Source organism: Lontra canadensis, unplaced genomic scaffold, assembly GCF_010015895.1.
Source record: "Lontra canadensis isolate GAN:19392208 unplaced genomic scaffold, GSC_riverotter_1.0 scaffold43, whole genome shotgun sequence".
NCBI classification, from domain to species: Eukaryota; Metazoa; Chordata; class Mammalia; order Carnivora; family Mustelidae; genus Lontra; species Lontra canadensis.
This window is the reverse complement of record NW_022631037.1, coordinates 10,341,580-10,361,395: the sequence shown is the minus strand read 5'-3', so window position 1 is coordinate 10,361,395 and position 19,816 is coordinate 10,341,580. Positions and strand designations below refer to the sequence as shown.

General features: G+C 58.5%; 1 protein-coding gene across 1 annotated transcript; it reads left to right on the top strand.

The window, feature by feature from the left end:
* Positions 1-3,791: 3,791 nt before the first annotated feature.
* On the top strand, positions 3,792-17,406 carry XYLT2 (xylosyltransferase 2). Its single transcript, XM_032872118.1, has 11 exons — positions 3,792-3,926; positions 10,045-10,537; positions 10,824-10,999; positions 11,258-11,460; positions 11,858-11,938; positions 12,287-12,503; positions 12,596-12,772; positions 13,031-13,293; positions 13,579-13,774; positions 14,402-14,735; positions 16,210-17,406. Exons 1-11 carry the CDS (start codon positions 3,792-3,794, stop codon positions 16,530-16,532), a joined length of 2,598 nt encoding a protein of 865 aa, XP_032728009.1. The 3' UTR covers positions 16,533-17,406.
* The last annotated feature ends 2,410 nt before the right edge of the window (positions 17,407-19,816 follow it).

Genomic DNA, 19,816 nt, shown 5'->3' with positions numbered 1-19,816 from the left:
AGAGATGCAACAATATTTTAATATGTGGACATTATTTTTTAAATAACCCATCATCTCAACAGGTCCCCTTAGAAAAATCCATATGATGATTTCAATAGATGTTGTAACTTACTCCCTGACAAGCAGAAGCCCCGGGATCCAGAGCTGGGTTGGGCCCCGGCTGGCAGAGGGTATACCTTTGGGATGAGGCCAGCACCAGGCCCAGCAGACAGCCCAGTGAAGTGTCAATCCCAGGAACCAGAGAGAGAAGAGGAAACCAGATTAAGGTAAGAAGACAGAGCCCGGGGACATTCTTGGAGGCACAGCCTTGAGGCTTTATTGCCCGGCCGGCATGCCCTCTGGTTCCGAGCCAAGTCTGGACTCTTGCTGCTGAAAATACATTTGAAAACTTTCAGCATCCATGGCTTATAAATAGCTCCTAAAACTAAGACTCTAAGGAGCAAGCCTTCACACAAGAAAGAATATAGTGTAAGAGCTGCCCACTTAAAACTTAAAAAATGCTTTCCTGTTCTGATGTTCTAAGGAGCCATTTTGTACGTTCAAGAATCCTCTACCAGAAAAGGAAAAAACAAGCACAATGGAAGTTATAGGAGGAAGCTGAAGAAAAGAGGAGACAGTGGGGTGCGAGGAACCTTGCACTGTCTACAGTCCAACCGAAATCAATCGATGCATGTTACGCCTCAGTAACAAGTGTGTTACAAAAAATAGTAAAATCTCAATGGGCACAGAGAGGGTGATCTGTGCAAGGGCTAAATGAAGACTTGCAAACCTCGGTCTCAGACCATCCACAAAACAAATTCCAGGTGGATTAAGACTTAAACTTAGGGGCACCTGGGTAGCGCAGTTAAGCACCGACTGATGATTTCGGCTGAGGTCATGATTTCATGGGTCATGAGATCGAGGCCCACGTGGGGCTCCTCGCTCAGCATGGAGTCTGCTTGAGATTTTCTCTCTCCCTCTGGCTCGCCCCCTGCTCGTGCTCTCTCAAAATAAATAAATAAAATCTTAAAAAAAAAAAACCACCAACAACAAGGAGGTCATTTCTCACCTATCAGAGTAGCAAAAATTAAAAACAGTGGTAATATCTGCTGCTGGAAGGGATGAAGGAAAGAAATACTCTTATTCATTGCTGTTGAAGATGTGACTTATGCAGCATTTTGGGAAAACAATTTGGCGGTGCTATTAAAATATAAAATTCCCTTTTTCCTGGTAGGCCCATGCCTGGAAAACCTATCATAGAAAAAAAAGCATCAGTGCATAGGGATTTGCATAGAACCAGGTTTACTACAACCTGTGGTAGTGGCAAAAGCTGGAAACCAAGTGAATATGACCAAGTGGAATATTATGCAGCCATTACAAAGAGAATGGGGTAGACCTGTCTCATCTGACTTGGAGGACTTTCTACTATGCATTTATGGTTTGGGGGGAAAAAGCAAGATGCAGAAAGTGAATGTAACATGGTTCAACTTTTTAAAATATAGTGACCCTAAATAAAAAATGTGTGTGTGTGTGTGTGTGTGTGTGTGTGCACGTGTTAACACATGTGTGAATTATTAGGAGAAAGATGGAAAGAAGTTAGGAGGGGAAGAAAGAACCAAGCAAGTAAATGAAGCTGGGAACATGAGTGGAAAGAGGGAAAAATACTTAAAAATAATTAAAAAGCCAACTGTGTAATATGACTCCATCTGTACAAAATTACATACACATAAAGAGATGGGAGAAAGGATGCACCAAAATATTAATGATGATTATCTCAAGGGATGGGATTAGAGGTGACTTTTAGTTTATTCCTTATATTTTTCTATGTTTTAAATGTTAGACAATGAGGTGTGTCTGGGTAGCTCAGTAGGTTAAAGCCTCTGCCTTCGGCTCAGGTCATGATGCCAGGGTTCTGGGATCGAGCCCCGCATAGTGCTCTCTGCTCAGCGGGGAGCCTGCTTCCTCCTCTCCCTCTGCCTGCCTCTCTGCCTACTTATAATCTCTGTCAAATAAATAAATAAAATCTTTAAAAAAAATTGTTATACAATGAGTATATACTAGTTAAATAATCAGCGGGAAATAAAGCTATTTCCATTGGGTGTGTGGGGGGAGGAGTATTGACAGGTAGAAGTCCCTAGGGGACCTGATTTAATGAGCACACAAGATCAATATTTAATTAACATATCAATTGCTAGCATGTCCACTGATGTTTTCCAAAATCCTTGAGCTATAGGCTCTCTTAAGTAGCCAAACTGTCATCTAAAACATTGTTTACAACTCTCCCATTTAACTAATGCTTAAGAATGGAATGATTACAAATACCAAAGAGGCCAGAGATGATTAACAGAGGTTTTATTTAAGTGCCATGAAAGAACTGGATCCTCTGTACTCATCACAGCTTAGAATTCCCTCACCCGGTTTATGACCTGGCAACTTCCAAAACCCTTTACCATTGCTTTCAGAAAAGAAAAGTAAATAAATAAACAAATAATCACTTCTTTTTCCAGACTGCTCTGTCAGGGATCCTAAAGTCTTTATTTTAAATCTTCAATCTTGGTTTTGCTCTTTTTATTGCTTCCTTCTCATAATGCCTGGCTTCATCAGGAAGGCATTCACCTTGCTTTGGTGGGCACTGCTTTCCCCCTTCTCTTCCCTCTCTCCGTGGACTGCCAGGTTCAGGGAAGGGCTGCCGGCATTCACACCTCGTCTACACGGTGCTGGAACATACCAGACCCTCAGAAACCTTTAGCGTCAGCTGCTAAAACAGCAAGTTGGGCTTCACCTCCTCTTTCGTTTGCAACATTTACTGAGCACTGCTGGGTGTCCAATGGCAGGTCAAGGATTCAAAAGTGAATAAGGCGTGATCCCAGAAAAATCACAACCAGCTTGTAGTTAGCGGGTCAGGGGCCTGGTGCTGGGGAAACACTTGGTGGGAGGGATGCCACTGATGGGGAGGAGGACAGAGGCGGGGAACAGCTGCTAGTACTTGACAAAGAAAACAGATATGCAAAGGTCTAACAAGTTTCTGCAAGCGTAGTCCCAGAATAGCCGCATAAGCATCACCTGGGAACTTGTTGAAAATTCTAATTCTCAGGGCGCCACTCCCGACCTACCAACCTACCAAAGCAGAAACTCTGGTGGGGAGCAGCAATCTGTTTTATCAAGATTTCCTGTTGCTTCCAATGCACCCTAGAATTTGGGAATCACGGTTCTGGGAGCGGCCTTAAGATCCTTAGGATGAAAAGAGTCAAGAGGAAAGGAGACTCTGTGCGCAGCCTCGGATGCAAAGGCAAGACTTTGCCCTGGTGGTGCGGCCTCCACGGTTTTTAAGCAGGGGCCTGTCGCATTTACACAATTTCTCCCATCTCGGCGTTTCTGGGAGCTCTAGCATTCTCTGCGCGCCCTGGGCGGAGAGCTAATCAGCACCGAGCCTAGTTGCCCCACCCCCCCGAGACACCAGGCGGCGAGCGACAGTTTGGGCAGCCGACCTCTCCACCAGTGGGTACAAACGGGCTAACGGTCCAGGACCAGGTGAGCGCACGCGGGAGCCCGCGGCAGACGAAGACAGAGAACAGACCGGAGGCGGACCCCGCGCCGCCCGGGTGGGCGGTGCTCGGGCGGGCCTAGGCTCCGCCCCCGGCTTGCGGGGCGCGGCATTTCGAACCAGTGGGCCCCGCCCCCCGGCCCGCCCCGCCCCAGCGCGCGCCCGGCCCGCCTCCTTGGGAGGGGGGAGTCGGCTCGGTCCGCGCCCAGCCGCGTTCCCGCGGCCGGGTTGCAGGGCTGGGCGCGCGCCCCGCGTCCCGGGCAGGAAGATGGTGGCGAGCGCGCGGGTGCAGAAGCTGGTGCGGCGCTACAAGCTGGCGATCGCCACGGCGCTGGCCATCCTGCTGCTGCAGGGCCTGGTGGTGTGGAGCTTCAGCGGCCTGGAGGAGGACGAGCCGGGCGAGGTGCTCCGACCGCCGGGCGGGCAGGCGGGCAGGCCGGTCGCGGGGGCGCGCGGGGTCCTGGCGGGGCTGCAGGCGGCCCCGGCCGGGGAAGTGGGGCACTGGCCGCGGGCGTACCGGCGCGGGCAGCCACCGGGAGCAGGGCGTCGGGCCCCTGGTGCCCCTTTCCCAGAAGGGCCCCACGGACTGTGCGCGGGGGCGGTGCGTGACCCGGAGGCCCGGGCCGCGGGCAGGCAGGGGGCCCGGGCGGGAGGAACTGGTCTCGGTGGGGTGGTCCCCGGCCCGGGGAGCTATGAAGGTCAGGCGCGGGGCGTAGGACCGGGAGGCGGGGCCGGGCCCGAGCCTGCTCGGAGGTGGGGAGCCCCAGGCCAAACTTTCTGAAGTTGGGAGGGGGCGGGGGTGTGCGCGTCGTGGGCGGAGGAGCGGGGCCGAGGGACCCCGGGCATCAGCGCCCAGAAGCGCCTGACGGGCAGCCGTCAGTGGAGAAGTGGAGCCCGGGGCCGGAACTCAGTATGGCAACCGAGGGAACAGGGAGTGACCCCGAGGGAGAGGACTGGAGTGTTCCCCAGGCGTGGCTTTCTTAACCTGGGGTCTGAAGAAAGCCGCGGGTCTTTAGGAGGAGATGGCTGGGGGAAGTGAGTGGCTTCAGGACATTAGGGAATGGGGGGGGGGCTATAGCTCATAGGGAATGGGGACAGCATCAGCTGGTTTAGCAGAGCGTCAGGCCCTGGAGCTGGGACAAACCTGTCCAGCTCAGTACCCAGATCCCTGCCCTGAGAGTGTCACTCACTTCTGGCTGGTTTTAACTGGGGCCCTGACACGTCGCTTCCCACATTGGTCAGGAAGGGTCCAGTGGGGTCTGTGGCCATCTTGGAAGGTCCAGGAGATAAGCCAAACCCTGGCCCTGAGCTGTGGGCCAGTGAGCAGGGCTTCTCTGCCCATACCCCGACCCCCTCCATTCTGGTGCTTCTAGGGCTCAGAGTGGGTCGCTCTGCTTGCCGTGTCCTCTTGGGTCTCTCCACCTGGCAGTGTGAAGGCCAAGGGAGCTCCATGTCCACTTACCCCTTCTACACCTGGGCAGTCTGGAAGGCCTGTTGTGGAGACTGGGAGAAGGGCTGCCCTTGTCTCTTTTGGGGGAACCAAGAGGCTGGGACGTTGAGGGAGTCGTAACAGAGTCATGTGAGGCCATAACTCCAAAAGGAGCTGAGTGGGGTCAGGAAGAGGCTGGCTCTGTGACATGCAAAGGGAGTTGACTTGTTCTGTGTGGACCAGTGAGGAGGAGAAGGAGGAAGAGTGTTTCAGGGTCCATGTGAGAAGATGGGGCAGCTGCGACATTCTCCGAGGTAGTTGGGGAGCCCTCTGACCCTGGAGTGTGTGAGCAGAGGCCAGTGACCATTCTGGGGAGGGCTATAGCATAGCCGCTGAGGCCTCACAGAAACCAGTGGCCCCCAGCTTCGTGTCTCAGTGAGCCTCTGAAGGGGCTGAGAGACTGTCTAGGCCTCAAATCCCTGCTGGTCTGCCCACAGCCTGGGGTGGGGAACTCTGGCAGTAGAATAGGGGTCCCACCTCCCCACCTCCCCACCTCCCTGTCCAGGTTCCTGGCAGAGGCTGATAGGGCTGGACTGGACTGGGATAGTAGAGATCCTCGATGACCTAAAGGTTGTGCAGTGCAGGCAGGCATTGGCACGTGGACCCCTTCAGCAGCCCCCTCGCCGGAGCCGGGGGTTGCCAGGCAGCACAGTGGGCTTCCAAGTCCGACCAGCCCACCTCCCCGTTCGGGGTCCACTTCCGGCCTTGCTGCCAAGTGAGACCACAGGCATGTTACCTAGCCTCCTTCCAAGTCCTCAGCAGTGACCGCCCCCCCCAAGAGGGGATACTCACAGCACTTTTCTCACTGGGCCATCGTGACAGTTAAGTAAAAATGATGTCCGTGAAGCATTAGCAGGAGTTCCTGGCGTGTGCTACACCACTGGGAAATAATATGATCTCGGCTCTGCACACTGGGCATAGGGATCCGTTCATCAGGTCAGTTGGTCAGTCAACAAAGGATGGTTAACTCGTGCTCCCTAGCAGGCTCTGCTAAGACTGGGGATACGGAAATGAACAAAGTAGACGAGGCCGAGGCGCCGGAGGGCAGGTGGTGAGCAGGGGGGAGGCTGACAGTGGGAAGGCAACTCAGTTGTGTTGAGGGGGCTGGTGGAGCTGGTGGTCGGGGAAGGCTTTGGCAGGAAGCATGGTGGGCGCAGGGGAAGAGGTGGACAGAGTTGGCGCACAGAGTGGGCGTGGCTGGGTGTCTTCAAGGAATGGGAAGGAGGGTGGGGCATACTCCTCCTCAGAAGAAGGTTTGAGAGTTAGTCCGGGGTGCATCCTAGAGACCCTAGGGAGGAACCCAGGTGCCGTTGTAAGTGATGTGGGGTGAGGCAGTGGGGTCACGTGCATTTCAGATGCGCACTCTGCCCATCTATGGAGGGGCTGCAGTGGAGACCAGGTCTGACTGTTAATGTCCAAAGAACCACTTTATGGTTTTAAAAGCTTTCACAAACGTGGTCTCACCACTTACTTTAAACACAGCCTGAGATGTCTGAAGGTGGTAGGGTGTGGGGGAAGCCATTCTGTGTTCTCTGGAAGTGGCAGAGGACTTGAACACCTTCTCCGTGGGGAAGGGGGACCTCAAAGGCCAGAATGCATCTAGGCCAGAGGTCAGAGAGTGGGTCCCCACCCTCAGGAAGCAAAGGGGACCCTGACCTCAGGAAAGTTCCTTTGGGGGGACAAGTATGGGGCCTTGCCAATGCCCCTATGAACATGGGTGGGCAGTGGTGGAGGCTGGCTTTCCACTAGGGACCACCCCCCATTCCTCACTGCTGCCTCCGGGCCCCCAGCTTTCTCTGGGATTGACCTTCTCAGGGTCAGCCAGCTCCCTGCTGCACTGCAGGGCCCCAGCCTGCCCACCTCCTCCCGCATCCTATCCCCACCACAGCCAGCCTGGCCGTGTGCCCCACGCCCTGCCCTCTTGACCGACTTCCTGACTTGCCAGTACCGGCTTCCACTGCGAGCGCCCACAGCGGCTCTGCCATCTCTATCCAGCGGAGCTTAAGAATGAATGTCTTTCTCTGCCCATGGTATCGCCAGGTCGGACATCACCAGCTTGACCTACGCTCTGCTCAAGGGACTACGCAGTCACTTTTCCTGGGGGCTATGTGGACCAGGGCGCCCTCCCCAGTGTGGGTCCAGAGTGAGGTCTATTCCCGCCTCCCACCCTGCCCTCCCTGTTGTGTTGTCTCCTCAGATGGAGATAGACACCCCCAACTCTCATCAGATCTCTCAAGAGATCAGAGGCTGGCTGGGTGCCGTGAGCAGAGAGTGTGGGTGCTTGGGTGGAGGAGCGGGGCTCTAGCCCTAAGGTAGCTGTCGGCCTGGCAGGCAGGGCACCTGCTGTGTGCTCTGATGGGAGGTGGTGAGGGGGCAGGGAAAACTCAACCCGATAGAGTCCACAGTGTCTAAGGGCCTTGTCGCCTCTTCTGACTTCACATTTGACTATTTCCTAATCCTTTTCCAGCGATAGTTAATAGTAATAATAATAATGAGGATATTAGCATCTCTCAAATGCTGAGCCTATACCAAGAACCTTACACTCTCTCACTCACTCATTCATTCATTCATTCAGCAACTATTTATTGCCATTTCTCCTATTGCCAGACATTCTGCTGGGCTCTTGGAATGCATTCATGAACAACACAACAAAAGCCAGGTCCTCATGGACATGGCATTCTTGTGAGCGGTGAGACACCTGTAATAACACAGAAGAAATAAGGACATTCTAGCATGAGAAAAGGAAGGAAGTGCTGTGGGAAAAGTGAAGCGAAGGTCAGGGTGGGCCTTGCTAAGAAGGTGGCATCTGAGCAGAGGATTGAAGGGGACAAGGCATAGTAGTGGGGACATCTGGGGGGGGGACATTCCAGGCACAGGGGTCAGTGCGTGGCAGGTGGTGTGGAGGGACACCTAGAAGGCCACTGCGGCTGGAGGAGAGTGAGCATGAGGTTAGCAGGAGATGAGGTCAGAAAGGGAGGGGTGGCCGGAGGGGCGGCTAGACACGGTTCACACAACCTCTGTGCACTCTTGGAGGGACTTGGGGTTTTTCTCTCGGAGGGGAGCCCATGGGTGGTTTGGAGTAGAGGGGTGGTGAGGTGGGGCTTGTTTTAACGGGAACACACTGGCTGCTTTGATGGGAATGGACCATCAGGGAATCAGAGGAGGAGCAGGAGGACCAGGGATGCTGGGCAGGAGTGGCCGTGATGGAGGCCGGGAGAAGTGTATTATGAAGGTGGCCCCAGCAGGGCTTACTGGTGGGGGACTGATGGGGTGTGAGGGAAACTAGAGTCAAAAATGACTCCTCAAGGGTTTCGGCCTGAATGACTGGAAGGAAAGGGTTGCCGTTAACAAGACAGGGAGACTGTCATAGGGGCAGGTCATGAGGAACAGGAGGAGCTCACTTTGGGACTTGTGGGTTCCAGAGATCTGTCAGGCTCCCAGGGGAGATACCGAGGGCTCAGGCGGGCAGTTAAACACATGAAGGTTCAAGGGAGCAGTCCGGGCCAGAAAGCGACACCTGAGAGCGGCTGGAGTTCAGAGGCTGCTCAAGGTCGCCAGGAATCGAGGGTGAGGTTGGGCCCCAGGGTGGTCTCAGGAGATGAGGGAGGATGGGCCAAGAAGACTGAGCAGAAGCCCCAAGAGCACAGCCGACAGTCTAGTAAGGAGGGCACTGTGGATCACAGGTCATGCTGTCTGTCGAGAGGCCAGGCCAGGAAAGGCCCATGACCCGTGGTGGGTGGCCGGGGAGGCCCGTGGAGGGGCCTCGGGACGGCGAGGGTGCACCCGACGGCTGGCGGAGACAGTGCCCTCCAGGACACTAGTGTGGGCTCGCTCTCAAGGACGCCCACACCTCTCTCCCGTGTCATAGCTGAAGGACCTGCTCGGACAAGGTAGGCATTCAGGAAGCAGTCGCACTGCTCTTTCCATGCCTCGGCCACCAGACACGAGCTGCACGTCCTCTGTGTGTCAGCTATACCGCCGGACTCTGGGACATGGGGCTGGTGTGACAGTCCCTCCCTTGGGAGCCCAGCCTGCTGGGGGAATGTCCCCCTCTGGGGGCAAATGGAACGGTTCTCAGGAGGGGACTCGGAGAGGGCTCTTGAGGGATGGGTGGGATTTGGTTCAGCAGGGAGGGGCACCAAGGAGGGAGACAGGGAGAGCTGGAGAAGATGGTGGTACACGTGCCTTTCGGGAGTGACTAGGCCATCTAGGGGAGCACCTAGTTTGAGAAGAGGCCAGGGAGCCAGGAAGCAGAGTGTTCTAGAGAAATCCCGCTGTGAGGAGCAGTCAGGTGCCAGCCTCCAGCTGCAGGTGCCCTGAGGCCCCGCCTCAGCCTCCCAGCTGGTGACAGCGTGTGGCAGTGGCTTGTGCCATCTGCGCCATCCCCAGCAGCTGGCCCTGGTTCTCTCTGAGCTGCGCTGTTGTCCAAAGCTCTTCCTTCTGTCACCTCTAACACCAGGGACAGGCCTGCTTGGGTGTTAACTCAGCGAAATTCACGCGCTCTGCCTCCGTCTTGGTCTCTGCCTCCCAGAGAATCGCCCCAATCTTGGGATCCCAGGCTTCCCCTTGGGGCTCCCCACCAGGCCAGGCCCCTTTACTCTTGCGCTCCACACTCCCACGTGGACATTCTGTAGCTGGCAGAACGCTTTCCTTTGGTCTCTTCCTGGCCAGGCCCAGGTGGGACTTACGTGTCCTCTCCAGGGTCTCCACGCCCTTCTGCGACATTCACGTTTGTATTTGCTGAAAAAGAGTGGTGTCTGATTCCAGAGTCCAGGGGGACACGGGGCCCTGGGGTGTGAGCACGTGGGGGTGTGGCTGCAGCGGTGTCCTGGAGGCCTGGTGGCACTTCCTTGGCCACTGCTCAGGGAGGCCTCCCCACGAAGTGCTCCTTGTGCAGAGCCCTCCTGCGAACGGCACTTCTCCTCGGAGGGCAGAGGGTGAGGCAGCGCCTTCTAGGCCTGAGGCCAGCAGGGAGCTAAAGAGCAGGAGGACAGCGACTGTCCCTGTGACCGTGTCTGCCCATCTTTTACAGAAAGGAAGGCAGAGGAAGCCACGGCCACTGGACCCCGGCGAGGGCTCCAAGGACACAGACAGTTCAGCCGGGCGCCGGGGCAGTGCGGGCAGAAGGCATGGGCGCTGGCGGGGTCGTGCCGAGAGCCCCGGTGTGCCCGTGGCCAAGGTGGTACGGGCGGTCACCAGCCGGCACAGAGCCAGCCGCCGTGTCCCACCGGCCCCACCCCCAGAGGCCCCAGGCCGCCAGAACCTGAGCGGGGCGGCAGCTGGGGAGGCGCTGGTTGGGGCTGCCGGCTTCCCACCGCATGGAGACACAGGGAGCGTGGAGGGTGCCCCCCAGCCGACGGACAACGGCTTCACCCCCAAGTGCGAGATTGTGGGCAAGGACGCTCTGTCTGCTCTGGCCCGGGCCAGCTCCAAGCAGTGCCAGCAGGAGATTGCCAACGTGGTGTGCCTGCACCAGGCCGGGAACCTCATGCCCAAGGCTGTGCCCCGCCACTGCCAGCTGGCTGGTGAGAGGAAGAAACGGGGCTGGGCGGAGGGGTAGCCGCCCCAGGGCTGGGGTGCCGTGGCAGGACCCTTCCTTGCCCAGGGGAAGAAAGCTCAGAGGCCCCCCCCCCCCCCCCCCGGCCAGGCTGGTGATAAAGTGCACTGAGCGGCCAAGGCAGAGCTAGGACCCGGGAGCATCAGGCTCCAAGTCCAAGGTCCTTCTTTTGGAAAGCAGCAGTCCTCTTCCCGCCTCACCCCCACCCTGTGGCCTGGGGAGAGGCCTCACTGCTGCTCCTGCTCTCCGCTCAGGGAAGATGAGCCCCGGCATCCAGTGGGATGAGGTCCGGGCCCAGCAGCCCGCGGATGGCCCCCCAGTCCGAATCGCCTACATGCTGGTGGTTCACGGCCGTGCCATCCGCCAGCTGAAGCGCCTTCTCAAGGCTGTCTACCACGCGCAGCACTTCTTCTATATCCACGTAGACAAGGTACCGTTGGAGGGACAGCGCAGGGACCTGAGCAAGTCGCGCCAAGACCCAGCAGGTCACCAGTAGCCAGGCTCACCGGTCTGCCCAAGTGGCCTCCAGACAGGGGAGCAGGCCGAGAACGTGGGGCGCGGCCGGTTGGGAGCTGGAGCTCTGCCCTGTGGTCTCTCTGTTCCGTGTCACTTGTCCGAGGTGGGGGTGGGAGGTTGTAATGCTGGGGGGCCCCCCCGTGGCTGCTGAGTACCCCCGCATCCACCGCAGCGCTCCAACTACCTGCACCGTGAGGTCGTGGAGCTGGCCCGGCAGTATGACAACGTGCGGGTGACGCCCTGGCGCATGGTCACCATCTGGGGCGGGGCCAGCCTGCTGCGGATGTACCTTCGGAGCATGCGGGACCTGCTGGAGGTGCCCGGCTGGGCCTGGGACTTCTTCATCAACCTCAGTGCCACCGATTACCCGACCAGGTGCGGGCACTGCTCCAAGTCCTCCAGAGAAGAGGGGGAGGGGGGTCCTTGGGGTGGGAGGGGCCTGAGCGGCTCCCTCCCCGCCTCCAGGCCTCATTCTGGTCCCCGGACTGCAGCCCCGGTTGAGGGGAGGGCCTGGTAGAAGATCATGTCAGGATTGAGAGTGACAAGGGACTAGGAAGTGGACAGAGGCCTGGACCTGGGGTGCACGGTCAGAGGGCAGGGCTGGACGGGAGCTGCGGGTGGCCATGACCCCAGAGCATTAGCCCAGGGCAGGGCATGTGGCCTGGACAGCTTTGTTTGGCAGGGAGCTGCAGAGGGTGCCAGGGTAGGAAGTGGGGCCTGAGCCTGAGCCAGTCACCTTGCACACACTCCCCGTGCCCCATCCCCTCTCCAGGACCAACGAGGAGCTGGTGACTTTCCTGTCCAAGAACCGGGACAAGAACTTCCTCAAGTCACATGGCCGGGACAACTCCAGGTGAGGGGTCTCATTACAGCCCCTCCCACACCCAGCGGGGTTGTAGGGCCTCCCAGCCAAGCCCAGATTGAAGCATGCTGGTCCCTGGGTGCATGAGAAAGCCTGACCCCCACCCCCCAAGACTGTCATTGTGGCCTGTCTGTGCCCCTACCCCCCACGACCTTCATCATGGACCATCTGCCCCCTCGCCCCCCATGACCCTCGTGTGGCCTGTCTGCCCCCTCGCCCCCCATGACTCTCATCGTAGCCTGGCTGCCCCCCGCCTCCCATGACCCTCATTGTGGCCTGTGTGCCCCCTGGCCCCCATGACCCTCATCGTGGCCTGTCTGACCCCCGCCGCCCTGGCAGATTCATCAAGAAACAGGGCCTGGACCGGCTCTTCCACGAGTGCGACTCACACATGTGGCGGCTGGGCGAGCGGCAGATCCCGGCGGGCATCGTGGTGGACGGCGGCTCCGACTGGTTCGTGCTGACACGCAGCTTCGTGGAGTACGTAGTGTACACAGACGACCCGCTGGTGGCCCAGCTGCGCCAGTTCTACACGTACACGCTGCTCCCCGCCGAGGTGGGTGACCCGGGTCCCCCCTCACCCCCACTGCGAGGGCGGGGAGGCTGTGGGCTGTGGCCTGTGGCTCACCCCCCGCCCCCCCACCACAGTCCTTCTTCCACACGGTGCTGGAGAACAGCCCGGCCTGCGAGAGCCTGGTGGACAACAACCTGCGGGTCACCAACTGGAACCGCAGGCTGGGCTGCAAGTGCCAGTACAAGCACATCGTGGACTGGTGCGGCTGCTCGCCCAACGACTTCAAGCCGCAGGACTTCCTCCGGCTGCAGGTGCTTCCCCGGGGACCTCCCTGCCCGGCTGCCCCCTGCCCGGCCTTTCTGTCCTTTCTGCCGGCAGAAGGGATTCAAGCTGAGCCCCCATCAGAGAATCTTGGGGTGGGGGGCTTCCCCTGCAGCAGCTCTCGGGGCTCTGCTGGCAATGAGAAGGGCCCCGGGAGGCTGATGTCTAGGCAGTGCTGGGAGGGCCCCCCCAGCCTAGCCACCTGGGACCTCCAGACCCCTTCACCCTCATTGCCTCTCCCGCTCCAGCAAGTCTCCAGACCCACCTTCTTCGCCCGGAAGTTTGAGTCAACCGTGAACCAGGAGGTCCTGGAGATCCTGGATTTCCACCTCTACGGCAGCTACCCACCGGGTACACCAGCTCTCAAGGCGTACTGGGAGAACACCTACGATGTGGCCGATGGCCCCAGTGGGCTCAGTGACGTCATGCTCACCGCCTACACCGCCTTCGCCCGTCTCAGCCTGCGCCACGCTGCCACCGCGACACCCCCGATGGCCTCCCAACTCTGCAGGTGAGACCTCCTTCTGACCTGTTGCAGGCCCTGCGCACGTGGCACCCTGTGGAGAGGCCAGTCAGAAAGAGACCTCCCCAACCCCAGGGAGTCCCCCGTCCAAAGCAGGGGAGAATGCAAATAAAGCAAAGAGGCAAGAGCCAGGCACGTAGGTGCTGTGGGTGTGAGATTTGGGGCAAAGGACACGCTTGGGGACGGGACTACCCAGAGCCCCCTCCCTGGGACTCCAGGCCACGTCGGGTGTGCTGATGGCATCTCCCTTTCTCCCTGCTGGAACCTTCTTAGGTTTGAGCCCCGGGGCTTGCCGTCCAGCGTGCACCTGTATTTCTATGACGACCATTTCCAGGGCTACCTGGTGACGCAGGCGGTGCAGCCCTCAGCCCAGGGGCCGGCAGAGACGCTTGAGATGTGGCTGATGCCCCAGGGGTCGCTGAAGCTGTTGGGGCGCAGTGACCAGGCCAGCCGGCTCCAGAGTCTGGAGGTGGGACAGGTCCTCCCCTTGCTTTTTCCTGACCCCCAGTTAAGACTCTGGGTAGTAGGAAGAGGGGGACAGACACCATGGGAGGGATAAGGACTGGGTTAGGCCTTTCAGGACCGGGTTCACAGGCTCTCCCTTCCTAGCGACGGAGCTAGGGTCTCCCTGACAGGCGCACGCCAAGGGGCACCTCCCTCGTGGGGTGCACAGAGGACATGCAGGGAGCAGGGAGACGACTGTATTGCTCTAGAGGGCAAGCCCAGTCTTCTATGACACTGCAGTGATTTCCTTCTAGAGGGACTTGGATACTCCATTAGGCTATGGAGTGTCCTCTGGCTCTTGGAGGCTGTGGCTTCATGTGGGGATGGTCTCTGGGCAGGGCCTTAAACCTCAACTCAGCCTTGTGGCCCCCACCACAACAGAGTAAGCCAGAGCAGGAGCCTAGGACAAATCTGAGAGCTGAGAAAGATCTTAGAGCAAATCCCAGTCCCAGCCTTTCCTTCTGCAAATGGGGAGGCTGGAGCCTGAAGAGACGCAGTGACTGGGCCAAGGTCACACAGACAGTTAGAGGCAGTATCAGAGTAGAGAGGACTTGTCCCCCCAGCGCCCGCCCAGCTGCCTCCCTCCCTACAGGTTGGCACCGAGTGGGACCCCAAAGAGCGTCTTTTCCGGAACTTTGGGGGGTTGCTGGGGCCGCTGGACGAGCCTGTGGCCGTGCAGCGCTGGGCCCGGGGCCCCAACCTCACAGCCACCGTGGTGTGGATCGACCCCACCTACGTGGTGGCCACGTCGTATGACGTCACGGTAGATGCGGACACCGAGGTCACGCAGTACAAGCCCCCGCTGAGCCGGCCCCTGCGGCCAGGGGCCTGGACTGTTCGGCTCCTTCAGTTCTGGGAACCCCTGGGTGAGACCCGCTTCCTCGTGCTGCCCTTGACCTTCAACCGCAAACTACCTCTCAGGAAAGGTAAGGATCTAGGCCCAGAAGCCAGACAAGATACAGGATTCACCAGGCAGGCGACCAGCCCCAGGAAGCTGACCGTCAGGGCTGACTCTCGAATAGGGGAAAGGGGCAGGGCTGGGGCCTGGATGATCTGTCCCTTAGTATCCCGGTACCATGGTAGGGCAGTGAGGCAAGCTTTGTGGTCAGGTGGACTTGGCTTTGGAATGTAGCTCTGACATTTTAGTTGGACCTTTATCCTTGGCAGGTTACTTGGCCTTCAGAGCCAAGCCCTGGTCTTACTTGTATAAAGTAGGAGGGATAGAACCATTGGAGGCCTCCAGGATGTGTGGAACACAAGTCCACTCAAACCAGCTCCAGTAAAATGGGGAGATTATGGGAAGAATGCAGGGCTGTCCCCCAGAACCCAGGAAATGTCTCTGTGGGGCCACCTGTCCCGTCTGTGTGTCAGCCCCAGGCACTGGCTTCTCAGTACGTGATATTGGCCTCTCCGGGTGGTGGAGACTGACCAGGGCCTCCTGGTCCCCAGATTCCTGATTCTTGGGGCAGCAGAGCTGATTGAGCACCCAAACCACCATGTGGCTGGGTGGGCGGGATCCTGTGGCCCAGCCCACACTTAGGTGAGGCTAAGGAACACAGGCATAGGCTTCAGGTTCCCTCAAGAGGGGCCTAGGACAACTAACTAACCCCTGGGAGATATCAGGGATGAGTATGTGGGTAAACATAGCTTATATACAGTAGGTGCTCAATAGGTAGGTGTTGTTTCCTTCCTCTGCTCCATCTTATCATAGAGAAGATCAGGAGTAACCCCAAGATGGATGGGGTATAGGCGGGGGGGGGGGGGGGGGGCTGTAGCAGATCCAGAGCAGACAGGCCACACCCCTGCTCTCCCGGGACTCCGAGTCTGATGCAGGAGGTGGGGCAGGTGGAGGGCAGCTGTCCAGCGGCCGGTATTGGTGCTGAGCCCCAGTGAGCTGGAATTTTACAGAGAAGGGTGTTCTAAGCTGAGGAGACCAAGTCCATGGGCATCTGGTGCATGAGGGGAACAGAGGGTCAAGAAGGTAGGAGGTAAGGGGTGGTGGGAAGGGAGGCTGGCAAAGAAAGCAGGCCCCACAGCTGAGGGCCCGAGGCTCTGGGAACCCCCGGGGATGGCTGAGAAGGGGTTCAGGGGACAGAGACCAGACCATCATGGGAAAGTTACCTCCTCTCCCAAAGTGCCTTGATCTCACTGTTAGTAGTCGTCAAGTTGGGAATTCAGAGATTATGGCCTTGATTTCATGAAAGCAGATGGCGTCACAGGCCCAGAAAGTTCTGTGGGTCAGCACAAGGTCACAGGTCACTCAGCGCCCTGTGACTCCCTGGTAGAGCTGGGAGAGCCCTGGGGGCGCCCAGACCTGCATGGGGAGGGGGCAGGGGCGGGGGCTGGCCTTCACCAAACTGGCTGGGCGGGGCCGCTCACCGTCTGTCCTGCACCCTGCAGATGACGCCAGCTGGCTACATGCTGGGCCGCCCCACAACGAGTACATGGAGCAGAGTTTCCAGGGCCTCAGTGGTATCCTGAACCTGCCCCAGCCGGAACCCGCAGAGGAGGCCGCCCGGCGGCACGCAGAGCTCACAGGCCCGGCCCTGGAGGCCTGGACGGATGGGGAGCTGAGTGGCTTCTGGTCTGTGGCCGGACTGTGCGCCACGGGCCCCTCCGCCTGCCCTGGCCTGGAGCTTTGCAGACTGACCAGCTGGAGCTCTGTGTCCCCCGACCCCAAATCAGAGCTGGGACCCGTCAAAGCAGATGGGCGACTCAGGTAGCAGGGCCCTGGCCTCCGGATGACCCGGGGATTGCACCTTACAGCGGAGGGGTGTCCCCTCCCCACAGGCAAGAACCAGAGGCCCAGGCAGGCTACCCCTTTGAGCCATCAAGGATGGGCGCAGACGGCAGGGAAGGGGGGCATGCTCCTTACTGCTCACGGTTCTGCCGGGGACCCCAGCGGAGGGCAGGAGTGTGGGGAGAAGGGCTCCAGCTTCCACGCCCCACTCTTCCTCACTTTCCCTTCTAGGTTTCTTATTGTTTGGGTTTTTTTGTTTGTTTGTTTCCAATGGGTGGTAGGGGGAGGAACTGGAAATGAAAGCTGTGCAATAGGGCTCAGAGCAGCCCCAGGAAGTAGGCCATGGCTCTGGGGAGCAGGGGCCTGACGAGCCCATCTGCTGTTGCTCTGGAGGAGGCCGGGCCTGCCTCACTCTCCGGGACCTCATTCCCCCAGCCTGGGCCTGTGGTGCTCATGGCTGAGGCTCTACGGGGGTACAAGTGCCACGCCAGGCTCTGAGGCCCGGAGACCAGGTGATTTGGGGGAGCGCTGCAGAGCCGGACTCTAGTGGGACAGCCTCTCTTCTTGTAGCCAGGGGACCATAGAAGAAGGGGTGGGGCTGGCTCTCAGGCTTTCCAGCATGTCTGGCCCCTCAATGGGCAAGGCAGGGCATCAGGGCCTGCTGAGACCAATCCAGAGTTTCCCAGGTACCCAGAACTGCAAGCCAGACCTGGGCTCCCATGCTGCAGGGGTGAGCCCTCAGGAGCAGTGTGGGAAGAAAACTCTGTCGGGGCTCTCAGAAGAATCTAGAGAAGCATTGTGCCTGAAAGTTCCGTGTGCAGTCTGAAATATGCAACAGAAGAAATATATCTCTATCTAAGTCAAGCCTCCGTGTCCTTCCTCCCGGCTGTCAGGAAGCTGGCACTGTCTGGCCTTCCCTCGAACGTCTTCGCTGGTATGCTCTGAAAGCCATGAGCATGTGGAAGTTTTATTTCCCTTGAGGGGGAACGGTTTAGAATCCAAGAACCAGAAGGGAGGCAGGAACCCATCTAGAGCAGCTCCCTCTTTTTCTGAGGGCCAGATAGGCCCTTGCTCATTGCCGGCCAGGAGGCCAGCACGAAAGCCAGTTCAGTTCTCAAGGGTCCTGACCCAGCACTTCCTCGGGATGCTGGCTTCTTTGCCTTTGGCCTCATCAGGGCCCATCCCACAAGCTCTCCTCACTCTCCTGCCCGGCTCTGATGTATGGAGCACCCCCCAGAATGGAGGCAGCCCCAGCCCCAGCCTGGTAGTTCGCGTTGGAATTGTAGGGGCAAGAGTCACAGTGGCGTGGGTCCCTGGCCACCACCCTAGGCCCTGGAAGGGCCATGCTGGAAGGGTTTGTCCCACCTTTCTCCTCTGCCAACCCCTTTCTCCCTCCAGCTCTCCTGCTGTTGTCAGCAGGGGCTCCGTATCAGACCTTCGCGCCTGACTTAATGTGGGAGCGAGGGTTTCTCAGACCTTTAAAAGCCCTCCATCGGAGGTCCTGCATAGGCCTGCTCAGCTCTGCACCGGGAACAAAGGGCTCATTCCTGCCTCGACTGCCACATGTCAAGTTTTCTTAGTGGCCAGGAGAGGGCGCCCTTGACTGCCAGGAAGGGCGGTTTGTGGGGGGGGTCTGTTCAGGCAGCCGGCGGGCACTCTGCATAGCATCTCATTGAATCCTTACACTGCGAGGCAGGCGCTTTTAGGATGGACATGCGGCACACCAGGAAACTGGAATGATGAGCCCGAAGTCACAGCCCTCCAGTGGCGGCAGTAAGCTCCTGGCGGAGGCAGGAGGCCTGCCTTGCACTCTGACCACCCCCTGCCCTCCAGAGAGCAGGTCACCAGCAAGGAGCTGACAGCAGGAACTCCCGCTAACTTGGGTTAGGGGGTAGGATGACATTGTTCTGGCTGCTATTTTTGTCAACCTCTGAAACTCACCCTGAGTCTCTAGAATTTCTTTCTTTTTTTTTTTTTTTTTAACACAAAAACTCTTAGGTCGATAAAAAAAATTGCTAAGCGGGTCCCGGTAACGGTCAGAGCATTTACACTCTGTGGGCTGAGGACTCTCCATCCAGCTGGCAGGGTTCACCTGGGCTGCTGTTAGGTTAGCACAACAGTTTCCAGAGTCTTCATTTCCGAAATCAGCAGGGCCTGTGCTGTTTCAGGCCCTGCCACGCTCACCCCATCACACCAGGCCCTGGTTACTTATTACTAGCCACCATCCGCTGCCATAAACGCTCAGAGTTTGCACGTTGAGCCCAGTGGCTGGGCGCCCTGCCCAGGGTTCTGAGTTCGTTGGTGAGGCGGGAACCCAGTGGAGGCATGGATTCAGAGCTCCCTCAGGAGATCCTGATTTGTGGACCAGCTCCACCCACACTGCTCCAGCAGGCCTGGGCTGACCTCCTGAGTTGGAAGCATTGCGGGACCCAGACCAGGCTCCAGGCTCTAGGCTCCAGAATCCCTGGCCGGTTCAGAAAGCAGGTTTGGCTGCGGAGGCCAGCCCTCCCCGTCCTCTCCCCTGTGTGAGCCACGGAGGCCAGAGCACAGCTTCTCTGCGTTTTCCCCACCCCTGTCTTTCTGGAGGGTTAGCTCAGCCTGGAGGTTTGGGCTCTGAGGCTTTGAAATCCTCCCCCCAGGCTGGGTCCCTGGGGTCAAGATCAGGATTCGGGACTGGCAGGATGAGGGGTGGAGGTGGGTTGGCTAGGGCAGGCTAGACCCCATAGGCTAAGCACTAATTCCTTTGGAGGGAGGGGGAGCGCCTGGGGAGGGAGGCTTTTGTATTTTGTGGCCCTTGTGCCCAGTTTCCAGGGCAACCTTGGACTGCTCTGTTCCCTTGGAGGGGGAGCCAAGAGCAGAAGACAGCCAACTGGCATCCTGAGTCCCATTACCTGGGCCAATGGGAAGTGGCAGGGCAGAGTCCCCAGGAGGTGATCTGGAAGTGAGAAGTGCACAGGTCTGGGTGAGTTGGAGCCCCCCGCTGGCTGGCCAGCGGGTATGCCAGAAGCTGAGCCCACTCCCACCAACTTTTTCTGAAAGTCCTGGAGGGAGTTTTGTGGAGGCCAGGCCCACAGGGGAATGCCCTCTGTGGGACACAGGGTCATGGCATGGCATTGACAGGTCGAGCAGGGCAACAGGGCAGAAGCCGACAAGCTGGCTCTGAGCCAGGGCCACGGTTCCTGAGTTGGGGTGGGGGGTGGGGGGGGCCCTCTGGCTGTCTTCAAGGTGGCTCAAGGCTGATGCCTTGTCTTGCCACCCCTCTGCCAC

Coding starts and splice junctions, on each gene's coding strand:
- XYLT2 (XM_032872118.1), top strand. CDS start 3,792: ATGGTGGCGAGCGCGCGGGTGCAGAAGCTGGTGCGGCGCTACAAGCTG. Junction 11,939..12,286: donor CATGGCCGGGACAACTCCAG/GTGAGGGGTCTC, acceptor CCGCCCTGGCAG/ATTCATCAAGAAACAGGGCC. Junction 12,504..12,595: donor ACACGCTGCTCCCCGCCGAG/GTGGGTGACCCG, acceptor CCCCCACCACAG/TCCTTCTTCCACACGGTGCT.